The following is a 27365-nucleotide window of genomic DNA, read 5'->3' as shown; positions in this document are numbered from 1 at the left end:
TCTTCTATTCTCTCTCACAACAGGAGACCCGGTGTATTTCCCCCTCCACCCAAAACATACATCAGCATAGGTCATGAAAAGAGGAAGGACAGTTTAAAAAAAAAAAAAAAAACTGTCCCAGATAAGTAGAGCCAAGATGACTCAGACAGTCTCCCAGGGGATTTTTTTGGTGAGAGGACTTGCAATTAATAAATCCTCTATTAGCTTTGTGGAATCAGCAGGATTAAGCTACCTCTTTCAAGAACACTTTTTAAATATCATGATTCCAGGGGGTGAGGGGTCAATTTTATCGACATCTCTCCTTTTATTTTTTAAACCTGTACGTCTGTGTTAACTCTTCGCTGAGTAGGAGAGTGACTGGAGGCCTTCTGGACATACTCTCGCCCTGGATAAACATTTAGGTTCGCTTTTACTAACCCTAAATCCAACTTCTGACCCTCCTGTGGTTCTTGATTAATTTTTCAGAAAAAGTGTGGTGGGGATCCTGGTCCTGGTGCCTGCTGGTGGGGGAAACAGAAGGAATCCAAGCTGGATGTGAAAAGACATCCAGCATGATCAAATGACGAGGGAGGGCATTTCAGGATCTAGACGAGAGGGTGGGCAGGACCCCGCTCCCAGACGCCCAGGTGTTCCGGAGAGCTCCCAGAGGAGGCACGTGCCCGGGGACTGCAGCTGACAGCCGGGCCGGCGGCCGGGCGCCCCTCTCGGCGCGCGGGCGGGGAACAGCGAGCGCGTGTGTGCGCGAGAGCGGCGGGCGGAGGCGCAGGCGCGCTGTTCGCCCGTCTGCAGCCCGGCGCCGAGCGCCGTGTCTTGGGGAGCCGATGGCAGCACCACCACGGTGCGGCCGCCCGGCCAAGCGCCGAGCGCAGCCACCACCCGCCGCTGCCCGGGGAGCGTCCAGGATGTGGGGGGACCGGGGCGCGCAGCAGCCTCCGCTGGCCCGCCTGTGCTGACCTGCCTCGCTTGCCCCCAAAGAATGTCAGCCAAGTCCAAGGGGACCCCCTCCTCGTCCTCTCCAGCCGAGGGACCGCCGGCAGCCTCCAAAACCAAGGTGAAGGAACAGATCAAGATCATCGTGGAGGATCTGGAATTAGTCCTGGGCGACCTGAAGGACGTGGCCAAGGAACTTAAGGAGGTGAGAGGTGGCGGGAGCTGGGGGGGTGGTGGAGGGCTGGGAAGGAGTTCGTTGTCTTTCACCCACTCGGGGTCCGTTTTCACTGGGGACCGCCAGATTTCTTAACTCCTAGGAAACTATAGAAAGAGGACGCCTGCAGATGGACTTGCTCTGCTCCTGCGGCTCCCGAGAAGTTGTTGCACTTTCTTGTTTTTAATCAGGAGGAAATCAACTAGTGTTTTTTAATCGATGGACCTGGGCTGGTGGGAGGGGTGAACATGCGAGTCTCCGTATCTAAATGTGTGTGTGTGTGTGTGTGTGTGTGTGTGTGTGTGTGTGTGTGTGTATGTGTATGTGTGTGTGTGTGTGAGTAGGGGATTAACTGGGGGTGTGTCGACAGAGGACGAGACCAGCCACCGGCCTGAGAGTGCAGGATGCTTCTCTCCTGCCCTCTTACTCTCCCAGGCTGGTCGCTCCTTGCCTGGCAGCCTTCCTGGACCAAGGCTGATGGGGCGGGTTTCGGCCCCGAGCCAGACCCGGGAGGGCAGCTTGGGAGAAGCTCAACTCCAGTTCTGCTCCCGGCTTCCCGAGCCCCGAACCCTGCTGGAAGGAAAGCAATCCGGGGTTGCTTGCAGGAGATCTCAGACGTGGGGATGTAGAAGGGTCTGGGACTTCCTCACTTTGGCAGTTCTGGAGGCAACCGCTGCACTCCTTAGTAACTCCGGGCCTGCCCGCTACCCCACCTTCTTTCTTCTTCCCGTCCTATCGCCAGTTGGCATAGAAGCTGGGGCACGGAGCGCTTCGGGATGTGTGTGTGTGTGTATATGTGTGCGTGTGTGTGTGTGATGTGCGTGCACCAGCTTCTGGCCTCTTGAGTTCTAGCTTTTGGGGGCCCGGACTGTTTTGGTTCTTTCTCGCTCCCCCGAACCCCCATTCTACTTCTGCCCCTCCATCCTCAGCAGCCTTGATCCGGATAGGAAGAAGCGCAGACAGCGTCAAGGCTGAGGATGCGTAACTCCCGCTGCAGCTGCAGGCGGGGGCGAAGGCAGGGATGGGGCGGTGGGGTCTCCCGCGAGCCCGAAGGTGGCTTCTCGGAGGAGCTGGTGGCTGTCCCAGCCCTGTAGTTACCCGCTACTGAATTGGCGCCCGGTGCTGTTTTGCATCAGAGAATCCGCACCCCTAGTCACCCTAGAGCTACCGCGGTAACTTCTAAGGTGGTAGCCACGGTGGGAAGGGAAGGGGTGGGGCGTAGTCTAGATGCAAAATTGTAATCGTGTTTTAGAGGCCAAGTGGGAGGAGATTGAGGGTGCTTTGGATGTCTGTCCTCTAGAGATTGACCTCCTTTGTCCAATTTCCAATCCAAATGTAAAGATAGAGGCCCCCCTTTTTTCCCTTCCCATCTCCGCATTGTCTCTGTGAACTGAACTCCGCGAATATTATCAAATGCAAGTCTGTTTAAATGGCCCGTTTGTCAACAGGGTTGGGTTTGCCAATGGCAAGTGTCATTCTCGGAGGCTGCTCCATCGACAATATAATTCCTAACGTGGAAGCGGAGAGTGATACAGGTGATCCATCCGAGGAGGAAACTTACTTGTTCATGTTTCAGGGCTTCTCTAGGATCATTGCTTCACAACTGGTTGGCAGATGGCAAGGTTATGCACTGAAATTCAATTCTAAAGATGCTGTTTGTTTCTTTGTTACCCTTTTATTTGACATCTTTGGCAGGTTGTGCTTTCATCTGAAACATAATGGTGTATTTGAAAACATGAACAAACTTTTGCTAGTTCCTTTTGGCAGAATTGTGCTTTTCAGTTGCTGAGGTTTCTAAGATTGGGGATGTGGGAAACTTGCATCAGCACAGAAACATTTTTATGGTTTCATCCAGGAGCCTGAGATTAAGAGAAAGATAGTCAATGAAAACTCTACATCTTTGGGCAAATACTTCACAGAAACCAGAAACGTATTTACTGTTTCAGCGGGGAGCCTGACATTAAGAGGAAGGTAGTCAGTGAAAATGGCATCTTTGGGCAAATACTTCTTATGTTACCATGTGTCACTTCACTCTATTTTAGGCAGAATAAATGACAAGAAACTTCCCATGGTCCCAGTTCTCCTTTGCATCTTTATTTTGTAGATGTTTGCAGACCAGGTTGATGTATTGTGAAACTTTTAACCTCACCATAGATCTTGGTTGGAATCACAAAGAAGTAAATCAGGGAGTCTGTGGGTCTCTCTCCCTTTCGCTCTTTCTGTGTTTTCATTTGCTTGAGGATTTTTCTTTTTTAGGGAAAACAACACCAAGCAAACCGGTATGTAAAAGAAATAGAAAATGTACAACCAAGTAAATGAAAGGATCTGTCTTCTAGGCATATCTAAAGATGAAATGTTGACTTGATGCTTTGTAAGCTTTGATTTGGTGTTGGGGCCTGATTGATTAAAGAGTTCACTCTCAGGAGTAAACTTCATGAATGATAAATGATTTGATGTGATTGTTAATTACTTTTGTAAGGAAGATATCATCATCCTAAGTTTGCACATGGAGTTGTATATATTACGTCTGAATCTCAAAACGCTGGCCATTTATATTGTAGGAGAAAGAGTTATTTCAAGAGCAAAATATTTATAGGGCATGTTTCACCTATGACATCTTGCAGTTGTCCAGCATTTATCTTTTTAAGATAATGTTGCACACATGACTGAACATGTCTGTGATGTAATTTTGAATGGGGGAGTGACTGAAAAACCTGTTAGTGTCTATACTTATGATTTGTAAATGTAAATATCACTATTCGTCAGTCGTTACATTCGCTATTCTGGCAGGTTATCAGGAATATATTAAATACAAACTGTTGCATTAGGAATTCTATTTCTTTTATTGGCAATGGTATGATTTTAGGCCATGATGTATTTTGATATAAATTAGCACAGCGCTCTTATTAACTTGGAACAGAAGTTAGAAATAAGAAAGTGATTATGACTTGATTACTGTATCATTCACCATATGGTATTTGTTTTTCCCCCTGTTGTTTTCATTCTATCTAAAATGCAGTATTCTTTTTTGAATATTTTGTCCTTTATTTTTGTCTACATTCTTCACCAACAATATTGGACTTTTGTTTGAAGTTGTTTTGAAATTTATTTTCTTTTTAGAAGTTTACTGGACTTCAGTCATCTGAAAATTCAGGTAGTGGGATGGATTCCAATAGAATAGTAGGTGCTTGGAACTCTTTAATAGTAACAAAATTTCACTACAATTGGTATCTTTTATCATTAGTTATTATTACTTAACCATTTATAATTAGATTGAATATTAGGAGAAGAGGATTGGGATTTCTACAGTGTCTAAGGGCAGATTTATTCTGCCCTCTGAATTTAGTAAAACCTCAAATAGCTTGGTGTTCAGAAATAATATGAGTTTCTGGGTCTTCTCTACTATAATGGGAAAGCCTTAAGTATAATTCAACATATTTATTCAGTAGTTACTGTGTGCCAAATACTATGTTTTTTTTTTTTTTTTTTATTGCTACCAGTATGAAAAGTTTGGAGTTTCTGGTCTCAGTGAACTCAGAGAGTTGTTTGGGTGACGTTTATCCTGTCTTTGAGCACCAATACTGTGAAAAGACATTGCTGCTTTTAGTGGGTACTCTTACTGTGATCTAAGGAAAGATACTTGAGAATAAGAATATGTAGATTTATAAACCAATACTTACTATGTACTTAATAGTATGGTAAGCCTTTGGTAAAAAGAGTGGTAGAAGCTTAAAAAAGATGGTAAGATATGAATTTGAAGAAGCTTATGGTTTATTCAGATTGTCACGATTAACAAAAATGGATCAGTGCCATATACAGGAACTCACATATCCAACTGTTACAATTAAACAGTGGAGATTTTATGAAACAACTATACCCCAGTAAAGAAAATGTAAATAAACAGTGGAGCTTTTCATGATGATTAAGCTCTTAGGGGGAATGAAGAGCTGAAAAGGAAAATTTGGGGTCTTTGAGATGTGGATAAGATTTGAAAAGGTAGAAAGGAGAAGGACTTGAGGGGAAATAGCATTGAAGTGCAAGATAATTCCTTGTTGCTTTTTTTATACACATTGAAAAACAGAGAAAAAATTAGTGATGAAATGCTAAAGTTGTAGGGATAAAATTAGCAATTTCTGGCTTATTAGGTATGGAATGATACTTTTTTTAAATGAAGTGATGCAAAAGAAAGAGTGCTTTTAAGAAAGAATTCTCATGTAATCTGACAGCTCTTCGTATCATTTTGCCTCTTCTTTTATGAAGAGGCTTGCATGCTCAGTCACTCAGTAGAAGTCAGCTCTTTGTGACCCCCTGGACTGTAGCCCACCAAGTTCCTCTGTCCATGAATTGTCCAGGCAAGAATACTGGAGTGGGTTGCCATTTCCTCCTCCAGGGGATCTTCCTGACTCAGGGATTGAACCCACATCTCTAGCCTCACATGTTTCCTACATTGCAGGCAGATTCTTTACCACTACACCGCCTGGGAAGCTCTTTTATGAAGAAGTCACTGGTAAACTTGGTTCACATCAAGTGTTGGTCTTAGTATGGGATCACAGATCTTGTTGATTAGGGAGATTTTGGAACATGTAGTAAGTAGCTTTTAACTTGGAAACAAAATTCATTGCTGCTTTAGCTGGATTCTCATTTAGACTGTTTATAGCCTTGGTAATTTTTCATACTGTTTCATTTTACTATTTTAAGTAACAGGACTATCATATGAGTTAAATATATGTGTACATACATATATATGTATATATACATACACATACACATATGTATATAACATATAGCTAAGCCATGTGAGTAGGCATGACTGTTATGGAGAAACCAGCTAAGATGAGTTGTTTTGTCTGCCCCACAGTCACTGACTGATAGGACTCCATGAGTGGGAAGGTTTTGTCAGCTTTGTGACTATGAATTGGAAAGCATTCATCTTTTTTCTTATAATGTCATAAAAGGAAATAAAATTAAGTTTAATTTTAAAAACTTTTAAAACCTTAGAAAATGATCCATTTGGGGGGGCATTGAAAACAGAATTAACCGAATTAACAACAACAACAAAATAGAATTAACAATTATCTACAAAATATTTTAAAATGTTTTTTCCCTTTATCCACATGAAGTGCTGTAGTTTATTGGTCTGGGAAATCCTACCAAATATTTTCTGGTTAATGAATCCATGCATATAAAATTCACTACTTGAACAAATTACAGAGAATAATCTCTGCAGTATTTTCTAAGTTCTAAAATTGTGAGTGAGTAAAATTTCATAGTTAATTCAATTGCAGCTATAGCTGTAGTTCTACTACTCTATTCAATAGTCTGCCTTCTCAAACAAGTATATTTACCTGCTAAAATGCTTTTTAGTTTTTCTTAAACATGATGGCTTAGCCTGTTACTAAAAGAACAGCATGATTCTGAGAAAATAAAAATAACCAGTAACCATCCTTTACTGTCTCTCTATTTCCAACGCATTAAACTATTTAAGACTCAGAGAATTACCTGATAAGAAATTCAAGCAGACCGAAAGTAATAAATAGTGTACTTCAGGCAATAGTGAAGTAATAGATAATAAAACCAATGCAATAATTTGTTACCTGCATTATTTTTTTTTTCTACCTTTACTGCTCTGAGGATCTCAGGTAATTAAAAAAAAAGTATAAGAAAAAGATAGAATGTAAGTTTGAGTAAAACATATTTTCCCAAATAAATTAAACTACAGAAGCTTCTATAGAACTAGTTCATGAAAAATAGCATGGGCAATTTCTTTTAAGATTAAAAGGGAGAATTTCTAATAATATGCTAACTTATTTCTGATTAATATATACATAACTGACATAAAGGTGAAAATCAAAGACTGGTAACAATGAAGGGTACTTTTTTTTCTTTGAAAAATTAAATTGTTTATTTTATTAAGATTTTGGTGGGGAGCAGTTTTAGGTTCCTAGCAAAATCGAGGAGGAGGTACAGAGATTCCTATACCCCCCTGCCCCGTACATATGTATTATCCTGCATTATCAACATCCCCCACCAGATTGGTACCTTTGGTACAATTGATGGATATACAGAGATTAAGGGCAAGAGGAGAATGGGGTGACAGAGGACGAGATGGCTGGATGGTATCACCAACTCAATGGACATGAGTCTGAGCAAACTCCAAGAGATAGTGAAGGACAGGGAAGCCTGGTGTGTTGCAGTCCATGGAGCTGCAAAGAGTTGGGCATGGTTTAGTGACTAAACCACATTGACACATCATTATCACCCAAAGTCTGTAGTTTATGTTAGGGTTTATTCTTAATTTCGGGCATTTTGTGACTTTGGACAAATGTCTAATGATATATATCTATCATTTTGGTGTTCTATAGAGTATTTTCACTGCCCTAAAATTCCTCTCTGCTCCACCTATTTATCTTTCCTTCCAATCCTGAGGGCATTAGTTTTTTTTAAAGAAAACATTTCAATTTTTTTGTGTGTGTGATTTCTTAAGTGATACAGTATATGAATAATATAGACAGTTTGGGAAAAGTCTAAAAAACTAAAAAGAAGAAAACAAAAATTGTCTTTAATGCCACACATAAATAAATATATTGAGAATTTTGCTACATTTTCTTTCCATCTTTTTTTTTTTCTAATATCTATTTATGTAATTTGTCTGCATTGGGTCTTTATTGCGGCTCACAGACCCTCTAATTGTGGCACTCAGGCTGTGTTGCTCCATAGCATGTGGGATCTTAGTTCCCTGACCAGGATTTGAACCTGCATCCCTGCACTGCAAGGTGGATTCTTAACTACTGGACCACCAGACAAGCCCTTCTGTCTTTTTGTATATGTATTTTTAACACAGACAAAGTCATGTAAAATTATAAAGTTATGTGCAATGAAAGTTTCTGCTTTCTGGAATTCTATTAGATCATAACCATCATATAAATTTCTTATAAGTTACTTTATAGGTCCCCTAATTTTCAGCAGCCTATTTATTAACAGGTTTTTGTGGTTGTTAAGGATCTCTAAAAGAACAGCTTTGACAATAAACACAGCAAAGAAAGTTTTACTCTCTGCCTGGTACTGTTCTAAGTATATTTCTTAATATTAGGTCTTCTACTTCTCAAAACGGACTAATGAGGAAGGTAGAATTGTCACTGTCTCATGGATAAGAAAACAGAGGTCAGAGATATAGTCACTTGCCAAGGTCCCTTGCTTGTAAGTGAGGCTTCATCGCTAGGCATGTTAGTGCTGTAGCCTGGGCGTTTCCCGGGTAGCACTAGTGATGAGGAACTCACCTGCCAATGCACCAGACTCAAGAGACACAGATTTGAATCTTGGGTTGGGAAGATCCTCTGGAGTAGGAAATGGCCCCATGCTTCAGTAGTCTTGCCTGGAAAATTCCATGGTCAGAGGAACCTGGTGGGCTACAGTGCATGGGGCCCCAAAGAGCTGAACATGACTGGGCACAACTCAGGCATTTAACCACCAAACTCTGTGGATTTTCCTACTTTTCCCCCATTTGTTTAGGAATCAAGGGTGTGAAAGTTTTAAAGTCTTCAGTCCACCTTGCCAAGCTAGCTTCCAGGGAGTTTTTCAAAAGATTTTTACCCCTGGTATCTGTATATGTATGGACTCTGCTTCTTCAATTTCTAGTGAAAATGATAAAACTTTTCATCTTGTTGTGAGTGGATTATTTCTTTGTGATAACATTGTTTTCGTTGGGTTGTACTCAGTTTTGGGTACCAGTATTGAGGCAGAACTAACAGTGGGTTGATTAGACATTGTAGTTTTCATCCTTCAAATAAATAGGTACTGCGATAAATTACTTTTTACCTATTTACTCTTCATCAAAAACATTAATAATAATATGACATCTCTTTTTTTTATATTATAATTTAGAAAATAAAGGAGCAACTAATATGGGTGCTTTCTGATCTTGAGCATTGCATACAGAAGTTTCAAATGAATTTAAAATAATTTGTTGTTCAGCCAGTCACTATGTCCGACTCTTTGTGACCCCGTGGACTGTAGCATGCCAGGCTTCCCTGTCCTTGACTGTCTCCCAGAGTTTACTCAAACTCATGTCCAATGAGTTGATGATGCCATCCCACCACCTCATCCTCTGTCTCTCCCTTCTCCTCCTGCCCTCAGTCTTTCCCAACATCATGGTCTTTTCCAATGAGTCAGCTCTTCGCATCAGGTGGCCAAAGCATTGCAGCTTCAGCTTCAGCATCAGTCCTTCCAGTGACTATTCAGAGTTGATTTCCTTTAGGATTGACTGGTTTGATCTCCTTGCTGTCCAAGGGACTCTCAAGAGTCTTCTCCAGCACCACAGTTCAAAAGCATCAATTCTCAAGGTGCTCAACCTTCTTTATGGTCCAACTCTCATATCGGTCCATGACTTCTGGACAAACTAGATTTGACTATACAGACCTTTGTTGGAAAAGTGATGTCTCTGCTTTTTAATATGTTGTCTAGGTTTGTGATAACTTTTCTTCCAAGGAGCAAATGTCTTTTAATTTCATGGCTGCAGTCAGTCACCATCCACAGTTATTTTGGAGCCAAAGAAAATAAAGTCTGTCACTGTTTCAATAACTTTTATTCTCTTTTGTTGTTTTCAAACTGTATTAGAAGGGGAATACTGTCCTTAAGTTTTCTGAAATGTCTGGGTTTTTACAGTTGTTTAACTTTCTGCTGTGACAGATGAATAGAGAAGCTTGTTGAGTTATTTACAAGGCTCCAAATTATTGAGCTGCCTAACAATATCATGGGCTTCCCTGGTGGCTCAGTAGTAAAGAATCCTCCTACAGTTGCAGAAGGTGTGGGTTTGATCCTGGATCAGGAAGATCCCCTGGAGAAGGAAATGGCAACCCACTCCAGTATTCTTGCCTGGAGAATCCCATGGACAGAGGAGCCTGGTGGGCTGCAGTCCATGGGGGTCACAAAAGAGTCAGATAAGACTTTGCAACTAAACAACCACAGTGTCATATGTATTTGTACGTAGAGACAGGGGAGGTTTGAATGGTGCCGCTGCTCCATGGAATAGCACAAGTTATAGGAGAAATGCAGGGATGGTCATCATGATAATAATGATGGTGATGATGAAGAAGAGGAACATGAAGATGACTAAGGTTTGTTTAGTGCTCACATGTACCAGGAGCTGTTCTGAGTTAGCACATTTAATCTTTTCAGTCATCCCTTTATGTCATTATAATTGTCCTATGTATGAGGAAGCTGAAATGGAGAGATAACTTGAGCTGGCCAAAATGTTTGAGTTTCCCCTGTAAGATGTTATGGGAAAGCCCAAAAGATCTTTTTGGCTGATCCCCTGATACAGAGAGCAGAGATGGAGTTGGCCTCTTGATACTTCTCCCGTTAGACCATTGTCCAGAGTACCAGCAGCAACATAGTTACTCTGCTATTTTACAGGCTTTTAACTTCAGAATAATCTCTTTCTCTCTCTTTCCTCCTCTACCTCGTCTGTCAAACTTTCCTTTCTTGTTCTTCCCCTCTTTATTTTTTTGTTCTTGAAACTTCTCTTTTCCTTCTTCTCCTTCCACATTAGCTTCTTTGATATGCTGCATAAGCTTCTTTGATTATGCCTCAATATATTATACACTTATGCAAAAAATTTGTGTAAATTTCTATGTTCTTTAAATATCTACTATATGCAAGGCAGTGTACTAGGGAATAAAAACACAGTATTGAGCAACACATACAACACCCCTGACATCTGGAACTTACATACTAATAGGAAGACATTATTCAAATTATAACAGATAATATTTTTTAAGTAGTGTTAGAGGCTGTGAAAGAAAAGCTGGTACTGCAGGAGCATAAAATCATTGGTAAGTCTTGTAAATTCTTCTAAATAGGGGGTTTCAGATTGACTGCCTTCCTTCCTGCTGCCACCTCTCTAATCCTTATGCTATGAATTTCATGGATGATGTTTTAATAGCCTGAGAGCTATCTGTCTCTTGTTCGCTTCTCCTCTGCCAGTTCATTCTTTAAACACTACCAGATTAATCTTCTTAATACACTGCTTTCTTCAGGCCACTCCCCTGCTTAAAAGATCACACACTATTCTCCTGATACTTAAAATGTCAAATGAACAAACCCAGACTTCCAGGCTGATATCTAGCAGTTCCATTTTTATAGCTTGGCCTTATCTCCTCTTCTTTGGGGAGTAAAATAGAGACCATCCCAGACAATCTTGACATCACATTTTTTAACCCAACTTGAATTCTGTATTCCTCGTTTATGTTCACTATGCCACTCAGTAATGTTTTCTCATGTTCCTTAACAATCGTTCCATGATTGTGCCTTAAAAAAAAATTAGTAACCTTTCTCTTTTAGTTAGTAACCATGTAATATTCATTGCAACATTTTTAAAGTCTTACTCTTGTTATCTGATGAGGAACTTAAATTTGAGGTTCCAGTTGTGAGTAATACATATTAAAGATGTTAGGGACTAGAACTCAGTAATTCTACTTGTGCGTGACAGCCTGTTCTTTCTCATCTACTCAAGAAAATCACTAATGATTCTCACCTATTTCTCCTATATTATCTTTTGTTCATTCTCCCCAGGTGATTCCCACGAATGTAAAAGTGAAAATAATGATAATAGTAAAGCCATCTCTTGACTCCACTTGCCTTGAAAATTACCATCCCACTTTTTAGGTCTCTTTTATCGAATATCCTGAGTATTATACTTGCTGTCACCTATTTCATCTTACTCTTTCCTAAACCCCCTTTGATCAGACCTGTACTCTACCTGGAGCTTCCCCAGATGGTCAAGACTCCACATGCCATGCAGGAGACCTAGATTCGATCCCTGGATTGGGAAGATCCCCTGGAGGACGGCATAGCAACCCACTCCAGTATTCTTTGCCTGGAGAATCCCCATGGCAAAGAACCCTGATTTCTCCAGACCTTTCTTCTGATTTTATAAGAACTGTGGTCTTCTCTGTATCTCTACCTGAATGTCTTAAAAGACATCTTCACTTTTTCATGTGCAAATTGGAATACTGTTTTTCTCTTTCCCTCAAAACTTGTCTTTTGTAGTCTCTCCCGAGTCAACAGCTAGTGTCAGAGTCAAATCCATCACAGTCTGGTTGGCTGCACCTTCAAAATATTTGTAGAATTTGCCCAGTTCCTCTGCTGCTTCCATACGTGTCCATGGTAGCAGCCTCCTCTCTCACTTCAGCTGCTGCAGTAACATCCTGATTGTTCTTCTCTTTTGCTTCCTTGAGCCCTCATTTTTAGCTCAGCAGTCTGGGTAAATCACGATCATATTGTTGTTCTCAAATCTGTGTAATGATTGACCGTTCTTCTCAAAGTGCTTACAGTGGTTACAAGGCCCCGCATTTCCTTTCACCCCTGTTTTCATGCCGACTTCCACTTTCACGCTCACTTACTAGTTTTTTGGCTCTCTCTGCTTCAGCTTCATTAATCTTGGCTATTTCAGGCATGAATGTGTCATCCACATTTCCATAGGTAACTCTGCTCTACCGCTCTATTATCTTATTAAAGTTGCCCTCATATGCTATCCCACCACAGCTGATTCTGGCGGCTCCATGTGTTACTATATACTCTGGCATCCTCTATCTTTCTTTTCCTATTTCAACTTTTCTCTCTTTCTTAATAGTTTCTGATATACTAAACAGCTTATTTCTACTATTCATTGTTTGTTTCCCACATCTAGAATATTCACTCCTAGAGGTCAGTGACCTGTGTTTTATATATCTCAAGGAACTAGAGCAGTGGCTATCATATAATAGGTGCTCATTAAATGAATTTATGAATAACTGAGGCTCTTCCAAGTCTTGTTCCATGAAAGTTCTCAAAGATCAAACTATTACCTTTCACTTTCCAATGCATATGTATCAGTTAGAGAGAAAGAACAGTAGTAGATGCTTTCTAAAGACTTTGTACCTGGATTCTTTACCTTCCTGCCTTTTCACATCGTGGTAGTTTGTAGGTTGGCTGGAGGCAGCTCTTGGTCCCCCGCTTTAATTTTTGTAATCTACTCACCTCTCTAAACCCACTACACTAAGCCCAGTTCACGTTCTTTGGAATGGACCGAGGGCCTCTCAGTAATGTTCACTATGTGTCCTGTAAGGTTCTCAGCGTTGAAAGAACATTAACTCATCAAGTCTCACCTTTCTTGAACCCAGTCACTGGCTCCCTTATTATCCCTCCCATATGGAAATTCTAGAGACATCCTGTCTATTTAAACCCTGAATGTGGTGTAACTTTAGGCCCTCACCTTCAGACAAGTCTGGCTTTGATTTCAGAGCTCATTATTCCCTAAAGATCAGAGTTGTCATTTTACATTCTTTGAAGCACATTAGATACAATTCTACTTTCTTCTAATCGAGTGTGTAAGCTAAAATGTGGAGGAGAAAAAAAAAAATATATATATATATATTTTTTTTTTACAGCATTTGCTGTGTTTTTCTGCTTTTTGAATATTGTGTACCTGTCTTACCATTAATCATTATGAATTTTAAATTAACTGGAAAATGACATGCAAAAGAGATATTGGATACTGTTTAAATATGTTATATGTTTTAATCATTCCACTATGTCCATAAGAAATAAGCAAGCAATTTGTTGAGAAGACCTGATATTATGCAAAACATTCAGAATCTAGATAATATTTGTATTTGGCCTCTTTTTCTTTTTTTCTTTTGTGTACTCCCTCTAGTGTTCAAAAATATGAGTACTTATAATTAGCTTCTTCAGATACTAAAGAACACACATTAATGTAGAAGTAAGGCCTTCTTTACCTGATATATGTATATATATATATTGTTTTTTTTACTCTGGAGATTATATTGTCCAGTTAATGTATTGTATGAACAGCATTCTTTCTCCCCTTTCCTGTAGGGATTTGATTGTGTCTGTCTTTTCATATGTGTAATTTTAACCTGTCCATTTGAGTCAGGGGAAGTAGTGAATTTCTTGAACTTTTGTCTTTAAAGATAGGAATTTTCCTCAGTTTTAAAAACTGAAGTCTAGGTATTAGTTGGGCAATTTGAATATGAACAGGAATCCTCCCACATGCTAAAATTTAAAAAACAAAAGCTGTATTAACTAGAGGTGTGTCTTTGAATATATAATTTAAAGTATTTAAATAATTGACAAAATTTCATTTTAATATACTGAAACATCATCTAATTACATTGGTTTCAAGATACCTTAAGAAATAATGAAGGTATCTCTAGGAATAACAAATATAAAAATTTAGAAATCTTCCTGAACCAAGGATTGAACCCAAGTCTCATGCATTGCAGGGTTGTTTACCATCTGAGCCACCAGGGAAGCCCTTATTAATGTATATATTACTTTATATATTATATATACATATTATATATTACTCTCATATAATATAGAATATTAAAATTGCTAGCATATATAGAACAGAAATAATTTTAAATTGTAAACTTAACTAAATTATTACTATTCAGAAATTTTTAATAATCTGAGGTTACTGTTTGAAGTGAATTTTTCTAAACTGATGCATAAGATTGTTTCTTATATTCGATTAATGCCCTACAGTTTTTAAACTACTTTGATGCCTACTACTTTAAACTACTTTGATGCCTACTATTGCTCATAGTCAGACGAAGCATTGATAAAAAAGAATAGAAAAAATAAATTAATTTAAGTGACTTTCAGAGACATTGTTTTCTAAGCTTTATCTACTCCCTGGAAATACTTTGATATTATAATGATTAGTGCATTTTAAATGAATCTAATACTCAACATTCATGCTATATATTTTAAGGGGAGAATTATTCAATGCTTTAACCTTATTCATAACAGACTGCATTGTATGCCATTGGGGAAACAGATTTTTAAAATATGCAGAATAATAATATGGCACCGATGCCTATTTGGGGTTGTTTCATTATAGAGAGTATGCACCAAAATGCTTGAGAACTTAACATCTGCTTCCTGAAGTTGTTATTACTAATAAATATAATGTCTAATGAATTCCATTACTCACCGACAACCCTAGGTCCTGATATACTCTGTATTTAATACTAGGTTGGCCAATAACACTTCTTGAATTTTTTTTTTTTGGCTAGGTAGGGATCGTTAGTGAACCACTATCTGAATTCCTGTTCATAATGCTTGTTTTGTTCACTACCGATTTAATAGTATTTATTGGAGATAACACTTATATTGCTACACTTAGCTCTTTCTTAGATTTGAAACATTTCTAACCATATTAAATTTTTATTGGCTCTTGATCATGTCTTCTTTCTTCAGGAAAATTGATGGAGAAAAGGGATGTAATTGTAAAAAAGCACTGATACCTGAACAGAGTTGCAGAGAAAAAAAAAAGAGCAGGTGCTATCATTTAATTTAAAAATATAATAATAAGCTTGCTTTGTATAGAGTTAGAATACACATTTACTGCAGATGGGAGATTATTTACTAAGTTTGGCTTCCCTGATGACTCAGGTGGTAAAGAATCTGCCTGCAATGCCAGAGACCTGGGTTTGATCCCTGGGTCAGGAAGATCCACTGGAGAAGGGAAAGGCTACCCACTCCAGTATTCTGGCCTGGAGAATTCCCTGAATTCTCCATGCGGTTGTCCATGGGGTTGCAAAGAGTCGGACATGACTGAGCGACTTTCACTTTCATGTCTGAGTTTACACAAGAGGATGATAGCTTTAAATCGTGAGGGAATCTAAACCAATTAAGAACTGTATAGTAAGAAACTTGGATCTCCTATGCAGTTATATAAAATTGTCTTCTTTTACTATATATGGAAGTGTTAGTTGCTCAGTCGTGTCCAACTCTTTGAGACCCCATGAACTGTAGACTGACAGTCTTCTCTGTCTTTGGAATTCTCCAGGCAAGGATACTGGAGTGGGTTGCCATTCCCTTCTCCAGGGGATCTTCCTGACCCAGGGATTGAACCCAGGTCTCCTGCAATGCAGGCAGATTCTTAAACCGACAGAAAATGTATGAGAACTGATTGAATTAATGTTTTCATATGTCCTCTTCAAAGTCATGCTGTATAGTACTCCTGAACTTGGCAATGACCTGAGGTACCTTTTGACAAAGAAGTACATAGCAGACAGCACTTTGGCTAACTTATTTCCCTTTGATGTTTGATAATTTTCAAAAATAACACAGACACTTAACCAGCATCTTAAAAGATATCATTACAGATATTGGTTCGATTTTTAGTATAGGAGAAGTACATGGAAGACCTTGTGTTTTTTGAAAATAGAGATCTAAATAATACTACATTATATTAATATATTTCTTATAAATTATTGAAAGCATACTCCTTTTCTCAGTGCAGGTGGAAACCAATTAATGGCTAGGAGTATAACTTTAAAAAATGCTTTTGTGCACTTAAGAAAATCTTAATACAAGTTTCATTTGGTAAGTGATAAAGAAAATTTGGTAAGTGATAAAGAAAATTTTAGTTTGTAGTATTTTTATAGAGTTAGGTAAAATATGTTGCAATTTGCCTAGAATATTTCTTGTCCAAAATAAATTCTGAAATAATTTGCTGATTATATTCAAATAGGATTCCATTACTAAAGAGAACCAAGAAATACCAAAATTTGATTTAGTATCTGATTCTAACAGAAACTAAAGATTAACAGCTCTTTTTTTGTTGCTTTGATCACCACCAGAATTTCCATATGTTTTTAAATGAAATTTAGCAGGGAAACAGAATTACAAATATAATTATCTAATAAGAAAAGTGCCATCTTTTTTTTTTTTCTTTAATGAGCATATTGTCCCCTGGGCATTTTCTTCCTTATAGTCGGAGTTTATGTTCCATGGGAGCAAACACCTCTTATGTCTTATATTACTTTGTTCTCTTAGTTTAGAGCGGTGCCTATCATGCAGTGGGGCTTCTCACGTGGCACAGTGGTAAAGAAACTGTCAAGCAGGAGTTGGGTTTGATCCCTGGGTTGGGAAGATCCCATGGAAGGAAATGGCACCCACTCCAATATTCTTGCTTAGAAAATCCGTGGACCAGAGGAGCCTGGGTGGGCTACGGTCCATGGGGTTGCAAAGAGTCAGATAGGACTGAGCATGCACCACATGAAAAGCAGATTCCCTCTTAAAAAATGTGTACTTTCTGTCAATCTCATTAAATTCAAATAGAGAATTTCACTGAAGGACATACCTTAATGTTATGTTTTGTTATTTAAAAGAATGGATCTTGTAGCATGCTGATTAAAGTCAGTCCATGAGAAGAGAATCATAATTATTTGAGTTCATGCTAAACTGCATAAATTTTATACTCTTTTCTTTGTTTGCCTTGTAAGTTGAATAGAATTCAGTGCTAGGATGAGAATTTCTTGTTTTCATTTTATGATATTTTCTAAAATATTAACTAAGAAAGCTTAAAAAACAAAGTGAGTGACTATGATATGAACTACATTAGAAATGGAAGATGAGAAGAGTGAGCAGTTGCCCCCAGAGAATTCAGGAGAGAAGCTTTTAAATTTATTCATAGAAGCATTAAAGCTGTTAACTTGAAATAATACAGAATAGTTTTCCTCAATATATATAGTAAATGTGAAAGGTCTGAGGAAGGTAGAAATGTGTAGAATAAATTAATTCTAATTAATTTAACTAGAATAAATTAATTTAATTAACATAAATTAAATGAAGAAATGTTCAGAATTGGGTTTAGCCTTTGTGAATGACATACTTAGCTTAATCACATAAAGTAAATTAATTGAACGTTACATCTAAGTGAAAATAGATTTAAACATTTACTCTGATGAAACTGAAAATAGGATGGTATATCCATCAAAAGTTTAACTGTGTGCCAGATGTTTCTTTTGTCTAGAAAAAAAGGAGGGCTTGGAGATACTAAAATACACACATATGCACACACATATAAGCATACATATATAATGTGGACTGTTGATAATTAAAGATTAACTTCTAAGAATGTTTAATTTATGATAGTATTATGAAAAAGAAGTTATTTGCCACATTTTTAAACCCTATTTTAAGGGGATATATTTAATAAACAATTCTTCTGTGTAATTTAAAGGACATTTACATTAAGCTGACATTTCTATATGTTGGTTAGGTTTCTTTTATAGAAATAAATGCAACTATACAAATAAAAAATATCAGAAAATGTGATCCAGTGGTTCACAAAAGAAGAAAAAAATGAAAGACTGGTGTACATTTAAAAAGTCACTGTACAGGGGAGGAGAGAATCAAGCATTTTCAAAATAAAGCTAATGAGAGTGTAAATTGGAACAATATTTCTGAAGGACATTTTGTCAATATTCATCAGAAGTCATGCAAACTCTTTTTTTCCCAGCAAACAATGGACTCATTTAAAAGGAAACAGAGAAGCACAGAAAATTTTAAATAACAGAGTATGCATCAAAAGACATATATCAGTTTTCTTTTATGTGTTCTCTTTATTCTTATTTTTGTTCATATGTCTGCTCTTATCTATGTTTACATTGTACAACTGAAAGTGTCACTTTCCTAACTCTTAAAGAAATCCAAAAGTACTGTTTTCAAAAGTAGATACTAAAATTGTAATAGTTAACCCATTTAAACCCCATACAGTATCTAGTCAAGTCTTATATTCTTTGTATTGTCTTTGTTACTCCTCAGGCAGAAAATCTTTTAAATTCTGCCTTGTATGTGTGACAGGAGTGTTTTAAGTGGTAGAAAACAGAAACTGTAATAAAAAGACAACTGGTATGTTAAGCGGCTCTGTGTGCTTAAAGTTCAAGGCCACCTGGTGTGGGAAACCAGAGGTCTTGCTTTGGATTCCAGCTTTGTTACTAACCTTAGACAAGTCCCTTAACCCCCCTGGGAGGCAGTTTTCTTTTTATTAGCTGAAGCATATGATATTGCCATTTTTGTTGGTCAAACCCTTCCATACTGGCTGTTTCTGGTTCACCCTAATAAAATGAGTAATCGATTTTTTCCTAGCACCAATGATCTATGAGTTTAATATAGAGTTAATGAAGTTTTGTCTAAAAAAAGTGATTTCTTCTTAGGCAAAAAGTCTCCTTTTAGGAGGCAGAGGAACCTTTCTATCCATTTAAAAGCCTTCTCATATTAACTAGTGAAATGTTAAGATCAAGTAGCCTGTAACTTAAAACCTTCTCATATTAACTAGTGAAATGTTTAGCTCAAATAACCTGTAACTTATCTTTTTATGTAAAAAATATTTTGCTGGTTCATATTTCTATGTTATGTTGAAGTACATAAATACTAGGGGGCCACTAGGTTAAAAAAAAGTTAATCGTTGCACATTTAGTTAATCTTAAAAACATCAAATTCCACCAGCAATTCTAAGAAAGTTTAAGAATAAATTAGAAAATTAAGTATTGAAAATTTTTGTAAATGTCATAAAAAATCTGAGAAAACATTTCAGATTCTAGAGACTAAAGTATTTCATGTTTAATGAAAGGAGGGAAAAGGAGAGAAAATGCAAATTTAGAAAAACATTTACTTAAAATGAGGCACATTATAAGAATTTAAAGTGTTTTTTAAAAAAATACATAATTTCACTCATTTATTATTTCTATGAAGTGGCATGATTTTGTGAGATCTCATTTTAGGTGTAGGAAAAATGTGTTTATTGATAGTGTGAATGCTCTAATAGAAATAATAACAGATACAGAGTCAATGCAGGGGAAATCTGGAATCCAGTGGCACTATTCCTAAAGTATGGTGGGAGGACTCAGGGCAGAGAGATTCAGATAATCTCCTGAACTGAGGACATTTATTTTCCTACAAGTAAGACTCCCACTTCCTTGAAAAAACTGTAAAGTAGTCCAGCTGTTGGCCACACAATGGTTTCTAGAGGAGGCTGAGGCCCCTCACCCAAACCCTTCTTCTTTCAGCCCTGGCCTTGGTGCTGATTCCGCTGGACGTTAACAACCAAACATGTTCCATCATCTCAAGTTGGAAAAGTCACTGGCAACACATCCGAAGCAGCAGGAATTTAGGGTCTCATGGCATATCATATCCTAGTGGAGACAAATCAAGAGAGATGAATCTCTTTATTTACCAGGTGTTTCTTATCCATGAAGCTAAGTTCCTTAAGACATTGTGGAGATATTCCTAAAGTCTTTTTCTCCTACTTCCTTGTGACTGCCTGCCTGCCATGAAGTGCTGTGTTCACGTGTTGAAAAGAAACTCTCTTACTTGTCTTTGAGAAGTACTTCAGTGAGCAAGGAGAGCAGTGAGTCACCCTTGACAGGGCTGATGTGGGCAGGGAACATTTGGTCCAAGAAGGGCAGGGTCTCTGGAGGAAAATGATGATGTGGTCATTAAAGAGGATCTCAGGCAGGAATTTAGGAAAGTGCGCCAACCAGTTTCTTGCTTCTCAGCCATGCAGTCCCCCAAAGCCTAGACTCTCAAGATGGATGACAGCACCTCTGGCCTTTTCTTACCACTTCTTAGGCTTATTAAATGTGAGTGTCAGAGACTCACATACTCTGGGATTACCTGCATTGTCACAATAAATCCTACAGGGCCCACAGTTATGGATCTGTAGGCAAAGAAACACTCTGCATTCTCAAGGATCTGATCCCACTGACTCATGAGTACAGAAGGAAGTGGTTGATTTTAGAAGGCAGGAACACTTGTGCCTGATGTTGGCATCTATTATTGTAGCACCTCTCTGGGTTTTTAGGAATTTTCTCAATTTAGTATTATTTTTTTTCTAAGCATTTGGAATGTAATCTGGAGAATCAAGCTGTGTTGGAGTGGTTTCAAGAATAATGTTAAAAAAAATTCCACCTGATTAATCCTCTCTGCCTTCTCTTCTCCTCTTTCTTCTCCCCTTCCAAACACTTTTCTGACTCCTAGAAATTAGCTTCAGGATAATATAAGTTTAATGAGGCTCATCATAAGTATTTGAATTGGAAACTCTTATGTCTAAAGAAACACTGATGAGGTGCTTAATAAAGAAGTAATTTCTAATCTATTTGATTATTAAAGTGTTCCTGAACAAATGCAATAAAAACAATCCAAGTCTTGGGCAAGAAGTTTTAACAGGAAGTGGGTTACTTTAAACATGTTTGAATGTGGTTTTTGCTTCCTGCTTGGGCAGGTATTCAATCATAAATGGATTTCCCAAATGGACTTCTTTGCACCTCACTTACCAGATGTAGAGTGAAGCTGGAATTCCAAAACTTGCCTCTCAAAATTTAGTTTAAGACTGTTCATCATAAGAATTATCAGGCTATCCATCACTGGAGGACAAAGGTTACATATGTTTGGCAGTTATACATTTGGCGTTTTTTTTAATGGAAAAAGTAGCAGGGAATTTTCCACTTTTCTTTTATAACAGATCACTACAGAGTAAAATTTTAACAGGTTGAAACCATTTGTAGTCTTTTCTTTATGAGTAATCTCAAAAACTGTATAACATAAAAATTATTCATGAATTATTTGCTCTATCTGCTTGAAACTGATACCTAATACCTACTTTTAAAACTTACCACTCTTCTTCTGAAATACATATATGTATTTCTATAATATGTATATGTATTTTCACCTTCTTGGGCACAAAATGTATCTTGTTTTGTCACATTGACTTGTAAACTCATATCATGTGATAAAGTTCATGAGAACTGAAAAATACTGATTTCTGGGACTTCTCTGGTGGTCCAGTGGTTAAGAATCCGCCTTGGAACGCAGGGGATGTGGGTTTGAAACCTGGTCAGGAAACTAAGATCCTATAATACCATAGGATCCCATGAGATCCCATAATACCGAGCAGCTAAGCCTGTGCACCACAGCTAGAGAGTCCGCAAGGAAAGATCCTGCATGATGCAACCAGGACCTGAGGCAGCCAAAGAAATAAAGAAATAAGTATTTTAATAAAATACTGATTTCTCAGCAATGATACTTTAAAAACAAATGAATAAACAGATAGATATGCATACTATCCAGAGGCTGTAGGCTATTTTCATATGAATTAACCTTCTAGTTACTACCTGTGTGTCCTTGTTTTAACTTGGAATTTGGACAATAATTAGTTTTTAGGCTTTATGTATACCTCTTTCCATTTTTATCCTATCTTAGAAGGGAAGGACAAAAATAATAGTATTTTGGAAGAAATTCCTGCAAACCAAAATTTAAACATATTAGACTGTATTTGGATCAGCTATTTCCAAAAAAGAGTTTAAAAATCTCATTAAGAGATATGGTCTGATGTTCTACAAATATAGGGTATGAGGATAAATCCAGTTCTTTCATGACCTTTCTTTCAAACTGGCAAGATGAGGGTTGGAGAAGGGAAAAGCACGTGGGTTGACTATTAGTGTTTCAAAGTCACTCTTGTGTTGTATATGGCAGTTTGAGCTTGGGTGTCTTTGGGGCAGCAGCCACTGCCTGATAAAAAGAACCAGTACAAACAGAATCTCCTTTTCTGAGACTTTCAGAACTATATTCTGTTGAGTTGTACACAGAAATACCTGGACAGCAAAGCAGTATATTTGTAACAGCAAGCTACAGCTTGGTGCCTACCCACTGCCTGTGCCCCTTTCTCCCTTCATGTCAGAATCTTACTTTGATTTGAGACACTAATGTGCCCATTCTAAGTAACTACATTTTTCTGCTTCTCTTACTAAAAAATGACATACTCAGGTCAGTCATTTCAAAATGTAAGTCGTTGGTAACACATATGGGGACACTTTTAAAAGCGGGCAGATGCTGTACATACCTTTTCTCCTTTTCCTTCCTTCCCTCCCCTTCCTGTTGCCTGGAATAGAGATGTGAGGCCCAAAGACAAAGTTGTCCTTTTGAGACCATGAGGATGCATACCAGGCACCAAAATGAATGGTGTCTGGAGTATTCATTCCAGACTTCTGAAGGTTGTTGCATCATCCTGGACCACTTAAAATTGGGCTTTCTATTATGTAAACCCCTATGTGCTGAAAGCAGGTTTTTTTTTTTTTTAATGTGCAATTGAATGCGATTTTCAATTGTTATAGCAACGTAGAGGAGCAAATGTGGAGACTAATGACAATTTGCCCCCTTCAGTAGCAGTCTGCTGCAATATGATAAAATCAGTGTCCTTTGGATAGATGGTAATCCAGGCTGTTTCAACTGCTTTAGAAATTACAGTAGAAAGGAAAGGCTTTAAAATGATGGTATTATCCCTCTTTATATCATTAAATTCCTGTATTTAGCGGCTCAGGCTTTCCTAGTATATAAAGAATATGCTTATAAAATCTGTCTTTACTTAACAGTGCCTTATGTGGATAATATCTCTCTGCAAACACTTTTACGTTTTGAACGTTTTCCCCATATTCAGGGATCACCGTCATGGGTTTTAAGTAAGACATTTGTTTGGGGAGAAAGCTATTTTATGCTTATGGTTTGCTGTATCAAACAGTGAATATGTTAAATGTATAAATGCTGCCTGTGGATTAGTTAAACTAAAATGTCATGAGACTTACTACACTTATCATCATCTGAATTTAAATATTCATTATTGTGTGCTTTTTTCCCCTGTATAACCTGTAACTTCTGTTGTATGAAATTGAATGGTGGTCATTTGTTTTTCTTAGTCAAATAAAACTTGTAAAATTAAAAATATATACTGATGAAACTTGCTGTCACTCTAAAATAGGTTGTTGTTGATTTAGATTTCATAGCCCTTACCTTATATCATGGGCTTCCACTGTGGCTCATCTGGTAAAGAATCCGCCTGCAATGAGGGAGACCTGGGTTGGGAATATCCGCTGGAGAGCTCCAGTATTCTGGCCACTCCAGTATTCTGGCCTGGAGAATTCTATGAACTGTATAGTCCTTGGGATCGCAAAGAGTTGGACATGACTGAGCAGCTTTCACTTTCACTTTCATCTTATATCATACCCATGAATCTAGATAAAAAATTTCTAATTGGTGGGCAAAATTCAGTAGTGCAATAAGTCCTTATTTTTCACATTCATGTGTTTCTTGTATTCATTTTGTAAATACTTTAACTTGCATGGTTTATGAGTAACACAGGCCCACTGGTATAATCATACATCTGCAGGCCAGATTACCCCCGGCTTCTGCTGAGTTCTCTGTATGCATCTGTAGAACTGTTTACAACCACATGCTCTAGGATCCTGTGAGAGCAGAAGGCCTGGCTGAGACCACCAGAAGATCAATGGCAAGTCACTTGGGCTACTGAACTTTTTCAATTAGATGCAATCACATGCTGGAGAGTATGCTAGGTGGCTGAGGCATTTTATTCTCTGTGGGAGGTGCAGGAAACAATAGCGGAGAAGGGCTTCCCCACTGAGGATTTCTTTTATCTATTGAGTTTCATCCGTCATTCTTTGGAGTTAAATGTACTAGCACCTGGATGTTACTGGGAGTAGGGGATTTTAAATTTTAAAATTAAAATTTCGTCAATTTTATGCTACTGGAGGCCATTGAGTTTTTATTTTCTTTCAATGTTAAAGAAAATGAAAATGTTAGTGGCTCAATCATGTTCAACACTTTGCAACCCCATGGAGTGTAGCCCACCAGACTCCTCTGTCCATGGAATTCTTCAGGCAAGAATACTGGAGGAAGTTGCCATTTTCATCTCCAGGGGATCTTCCTGACCCAGGGATTGAACCAGGGTCTCCCACATTGTGGGCAGATTCTTCACCTTCTGAGACACCAGGGAAGACCCTCAATGTTAAAGACACCAGGATTTTACCTTATAGTATTTGAGTTAGAGCAGGAAGAAATCGGGCTTCCCTTGTGGCTCAGCTAGTAAAGAATCTGCCTGCAAGGTGGGAGACCTGGGTTCAATCCCTGGGTTGGGAAGATCCCCTGGAGAAGGGAAAGGCTACCCACTCCAGTATTATGGCCTGGGAAATTCCATGGACAAGTCCATGGGGTCACAAAGCATCAGAAGCAACTAAGCGACTTTCACTTTCACTTAGGAAGAAATTAATATGAACTAGATATGAGAATATCAAGACAGTTCAGTTTTTATTTATCTATTCAATCAGAAATGTTCAGTAATAGTGAATAACCTGCTAAATTGGAATTTTATGCCTTCACTGAGTAATATTTAATCTATAACAGCTTATCAGGACTTCATTGTCCTTTCATCAGGGTTTTTTTTTCCAGCTCGACCTGCTGAGTTTCTGACATGACAAGGCTCCTGGTTTTCTGTTCCTTAAACTGCCTTCTCCATGTACATATTTGGGCTAGTTTATCAGGGAGGTTTCTATTAGCCCAAAAGAAAGTTTCAAAAATAGCTAGTCCATGGAGGGTTAAAAGAGTCTCACAAGAGAATGGCCCAAACTGGGTAAATGCATATTTTATTCTAACTGGGCTTATTATTAAAACAGTTTTGTTATTAACTTACTCCAACTTAGCTTCTCAGCTGTTAAAGTGAGAATAATTTATGCCTGCCTCCAAAGAGATGGTATTAGTTAGCAAAGTACCCATGATTGGCAGGACACTTTGTGTTCTCAGAAAGCTACTTAAATACTATATAGTAACTTTCAGGACATTCCGTGGGAGCTTGTTAATGTATGTTAGAATACAGTTCATAATGGAAACATGAGAAATGGATAAGTCTTGACAGTTGAAACTGGCTCTTCAGTTGAAATTGCTAAGATGAAAAATTACTCTCTGGCATGTTATCATTGTGCAGAAGAGCCTGCTATCTTTGAAGGATTACTTTTCACTTTCTGTCATTTATAGAAAAGGATCATGTCCTATGAAATGCCATCTGTACCCACATATTGGGTGTTAGACATGGTATGATGCTACTGTTTTTTTAAACTTTCAGAGACAGCCTCATACATGGCCAGTGAAGAAGGAGATAGGATACAGTGGGTGATGGTGAGGGGGAGTTTGAAAAATCACTTAATTATGAATTCAACTTAGCAGTGTTGAATTGCAATGCCTAGGGAATTCTTATTTATCCCACACTCTGGAATTTGGACAGAGAGTCAATAGATAATTAGTGTGTTACATACATTTCTGATACAAGGTGGACAGGGAATCAGGAGAGCCAGATTCCAGTTCTGGTTGTGCACATAGAAGCCATGTGCCTTTAATGATCTCATCTGCCAGATTTATGGGCTGTGTTTTCCCTACTTGTTTGGACACACTAATATCAGGTTTGCAAGATGATATTATATGATATGGTCTGGTTTTCAGCTTTACAGTCTCAGAAACCTGATTTATTGGCATTCTGGATGTGAGTCTATCTCTTAACATCCAACATGCAAGCTCCCAGAAATTAATGGAAGCAAGCAGAATGCTGGCATATTAATGTGTAATGAAAATAGCACTACTAAAGGGACCATTATTTTTTGGCTAGCTGATTTCTCCCCAAAGGCAATCTAGTTGACAGACCAGAATATATTTTAAAAACCTTTACTGGTTGCACAAATCAGTTTAGGTTGAATGGCATCAATGTAAGGTAACTTGTTTCATGCAAGTAAGATTTTATTTGTCCGTGGAACCAGAGAGAACTCCTCCTTGGGCAAAATCATTCTCTTCCTTGCACCAGAACTCTAAGAATGTTTGTCTTCTATATTTTTTCTCAAATCTCATTGCTGATTTTCCTTTGACTGATGCATTATTTTTGGCTTTAGTTTCATTATAATTAGGTTTCCATGTCAGGGAGCCATTTGTGACTCTTCAGAATGAGTCAGCTTGTTTCTCTCTCACCTATTATGTGGTTATTTTATAATTTAATTTTCAGAGGGAAACCTTATCTCTCTTATTTCTCAGTTCTTGGTGGGATTTCTTGCTATAGCCCCTCCCCTACCATCTCTGCCTATGTCAGGTTAATTCAATATTTAGAGAACTCAGACTTCAAGCAACTTCCCACTCACTTACTGTATTTATTTGGGCAGTTTTGGTGTTTAAGAGGCAATTTGATTTTTTTCAGATTTTCCTTTCATCCTCTAGAAAACAGTCAGATTCCTTTGAAACACTAACTAGGTGTACGTGCTCAGTAGCTTCAGCCATGTCTAACTCTTTGCAACCCCATGGACAGCCTGCTAGGCTCCTCTGTTCATGGAATTCTCCAGGCAAGAATACTAGAGTGGGTTGCCATTAACTGGGCAACAGAGGAGAAATAGTATTGTCTTTTTGACATAGTTCAGTGTCAACAGACATAGACAGAAACCAAGGACACTGCTCTAGGTTGTGTCATCCCATCAATTTGGATTATTTTAGAAAAGTAAGGAAATTCATTCCTTCTGGAGGTCCTCCAAGGAAATGAACAACTGATGGT

General features: G+C 38.2%; 1 protein-coding gene across 5 annotated transcripts in view; it reads left to right on the top strand.

The window, feature by feature from the left end:
- Nucleotides 1-760: 760 nt before the first annotated feature.
- The window catches only part of PRR16 (proline rich 16), a 275650-nt gene continuing 249045 nt past the window's right edge, over nucleotides 761-27365 (top strand). For 2 of the 5 annotated variants that reach the window (XR_011486802.1, XM_070465124.1), the window contains exons 1-2: nucleotides 1063-1135; nucleotides 2593-2679. Coding sequence is in view for 2 of the 5 variants with exons in the window: in XM_070465124.1 (XP_070321225.1) it covers nucleotides 2607-2679 (73 nt within the window). In the remaining 3 variants the exon portion in view is untranslated. Of the gene's footprint in view, nucleotides 1136-2592; nucleotides 2680-27365 lie in introns of those variants that run through there. The other 3 variants (XM_020883793.2, XM_020883795.2, XM_020883796.2) reach the window with 3 other exon arrangements.

This window comes from Odocoileus virginianus, chromosome 3, assembly GCF_023699985.2.
Source record: "Odocoileus virginianus isolate 20LAN1187 ecotype Illinois chromosome 3, Ovbor_1.2, whole genome shotgun sequence".
In the NCBI taxonomy this organism is placed as follows: Eukaryota; Metazoa; Chordata; class Mammalia; order Artiodactyla; family Cervidae; genus Odocoileus; species Odocoileus virginianus.
This window is presented reverse-complemented; position numbering and strand designations above follow the sequence as displayed.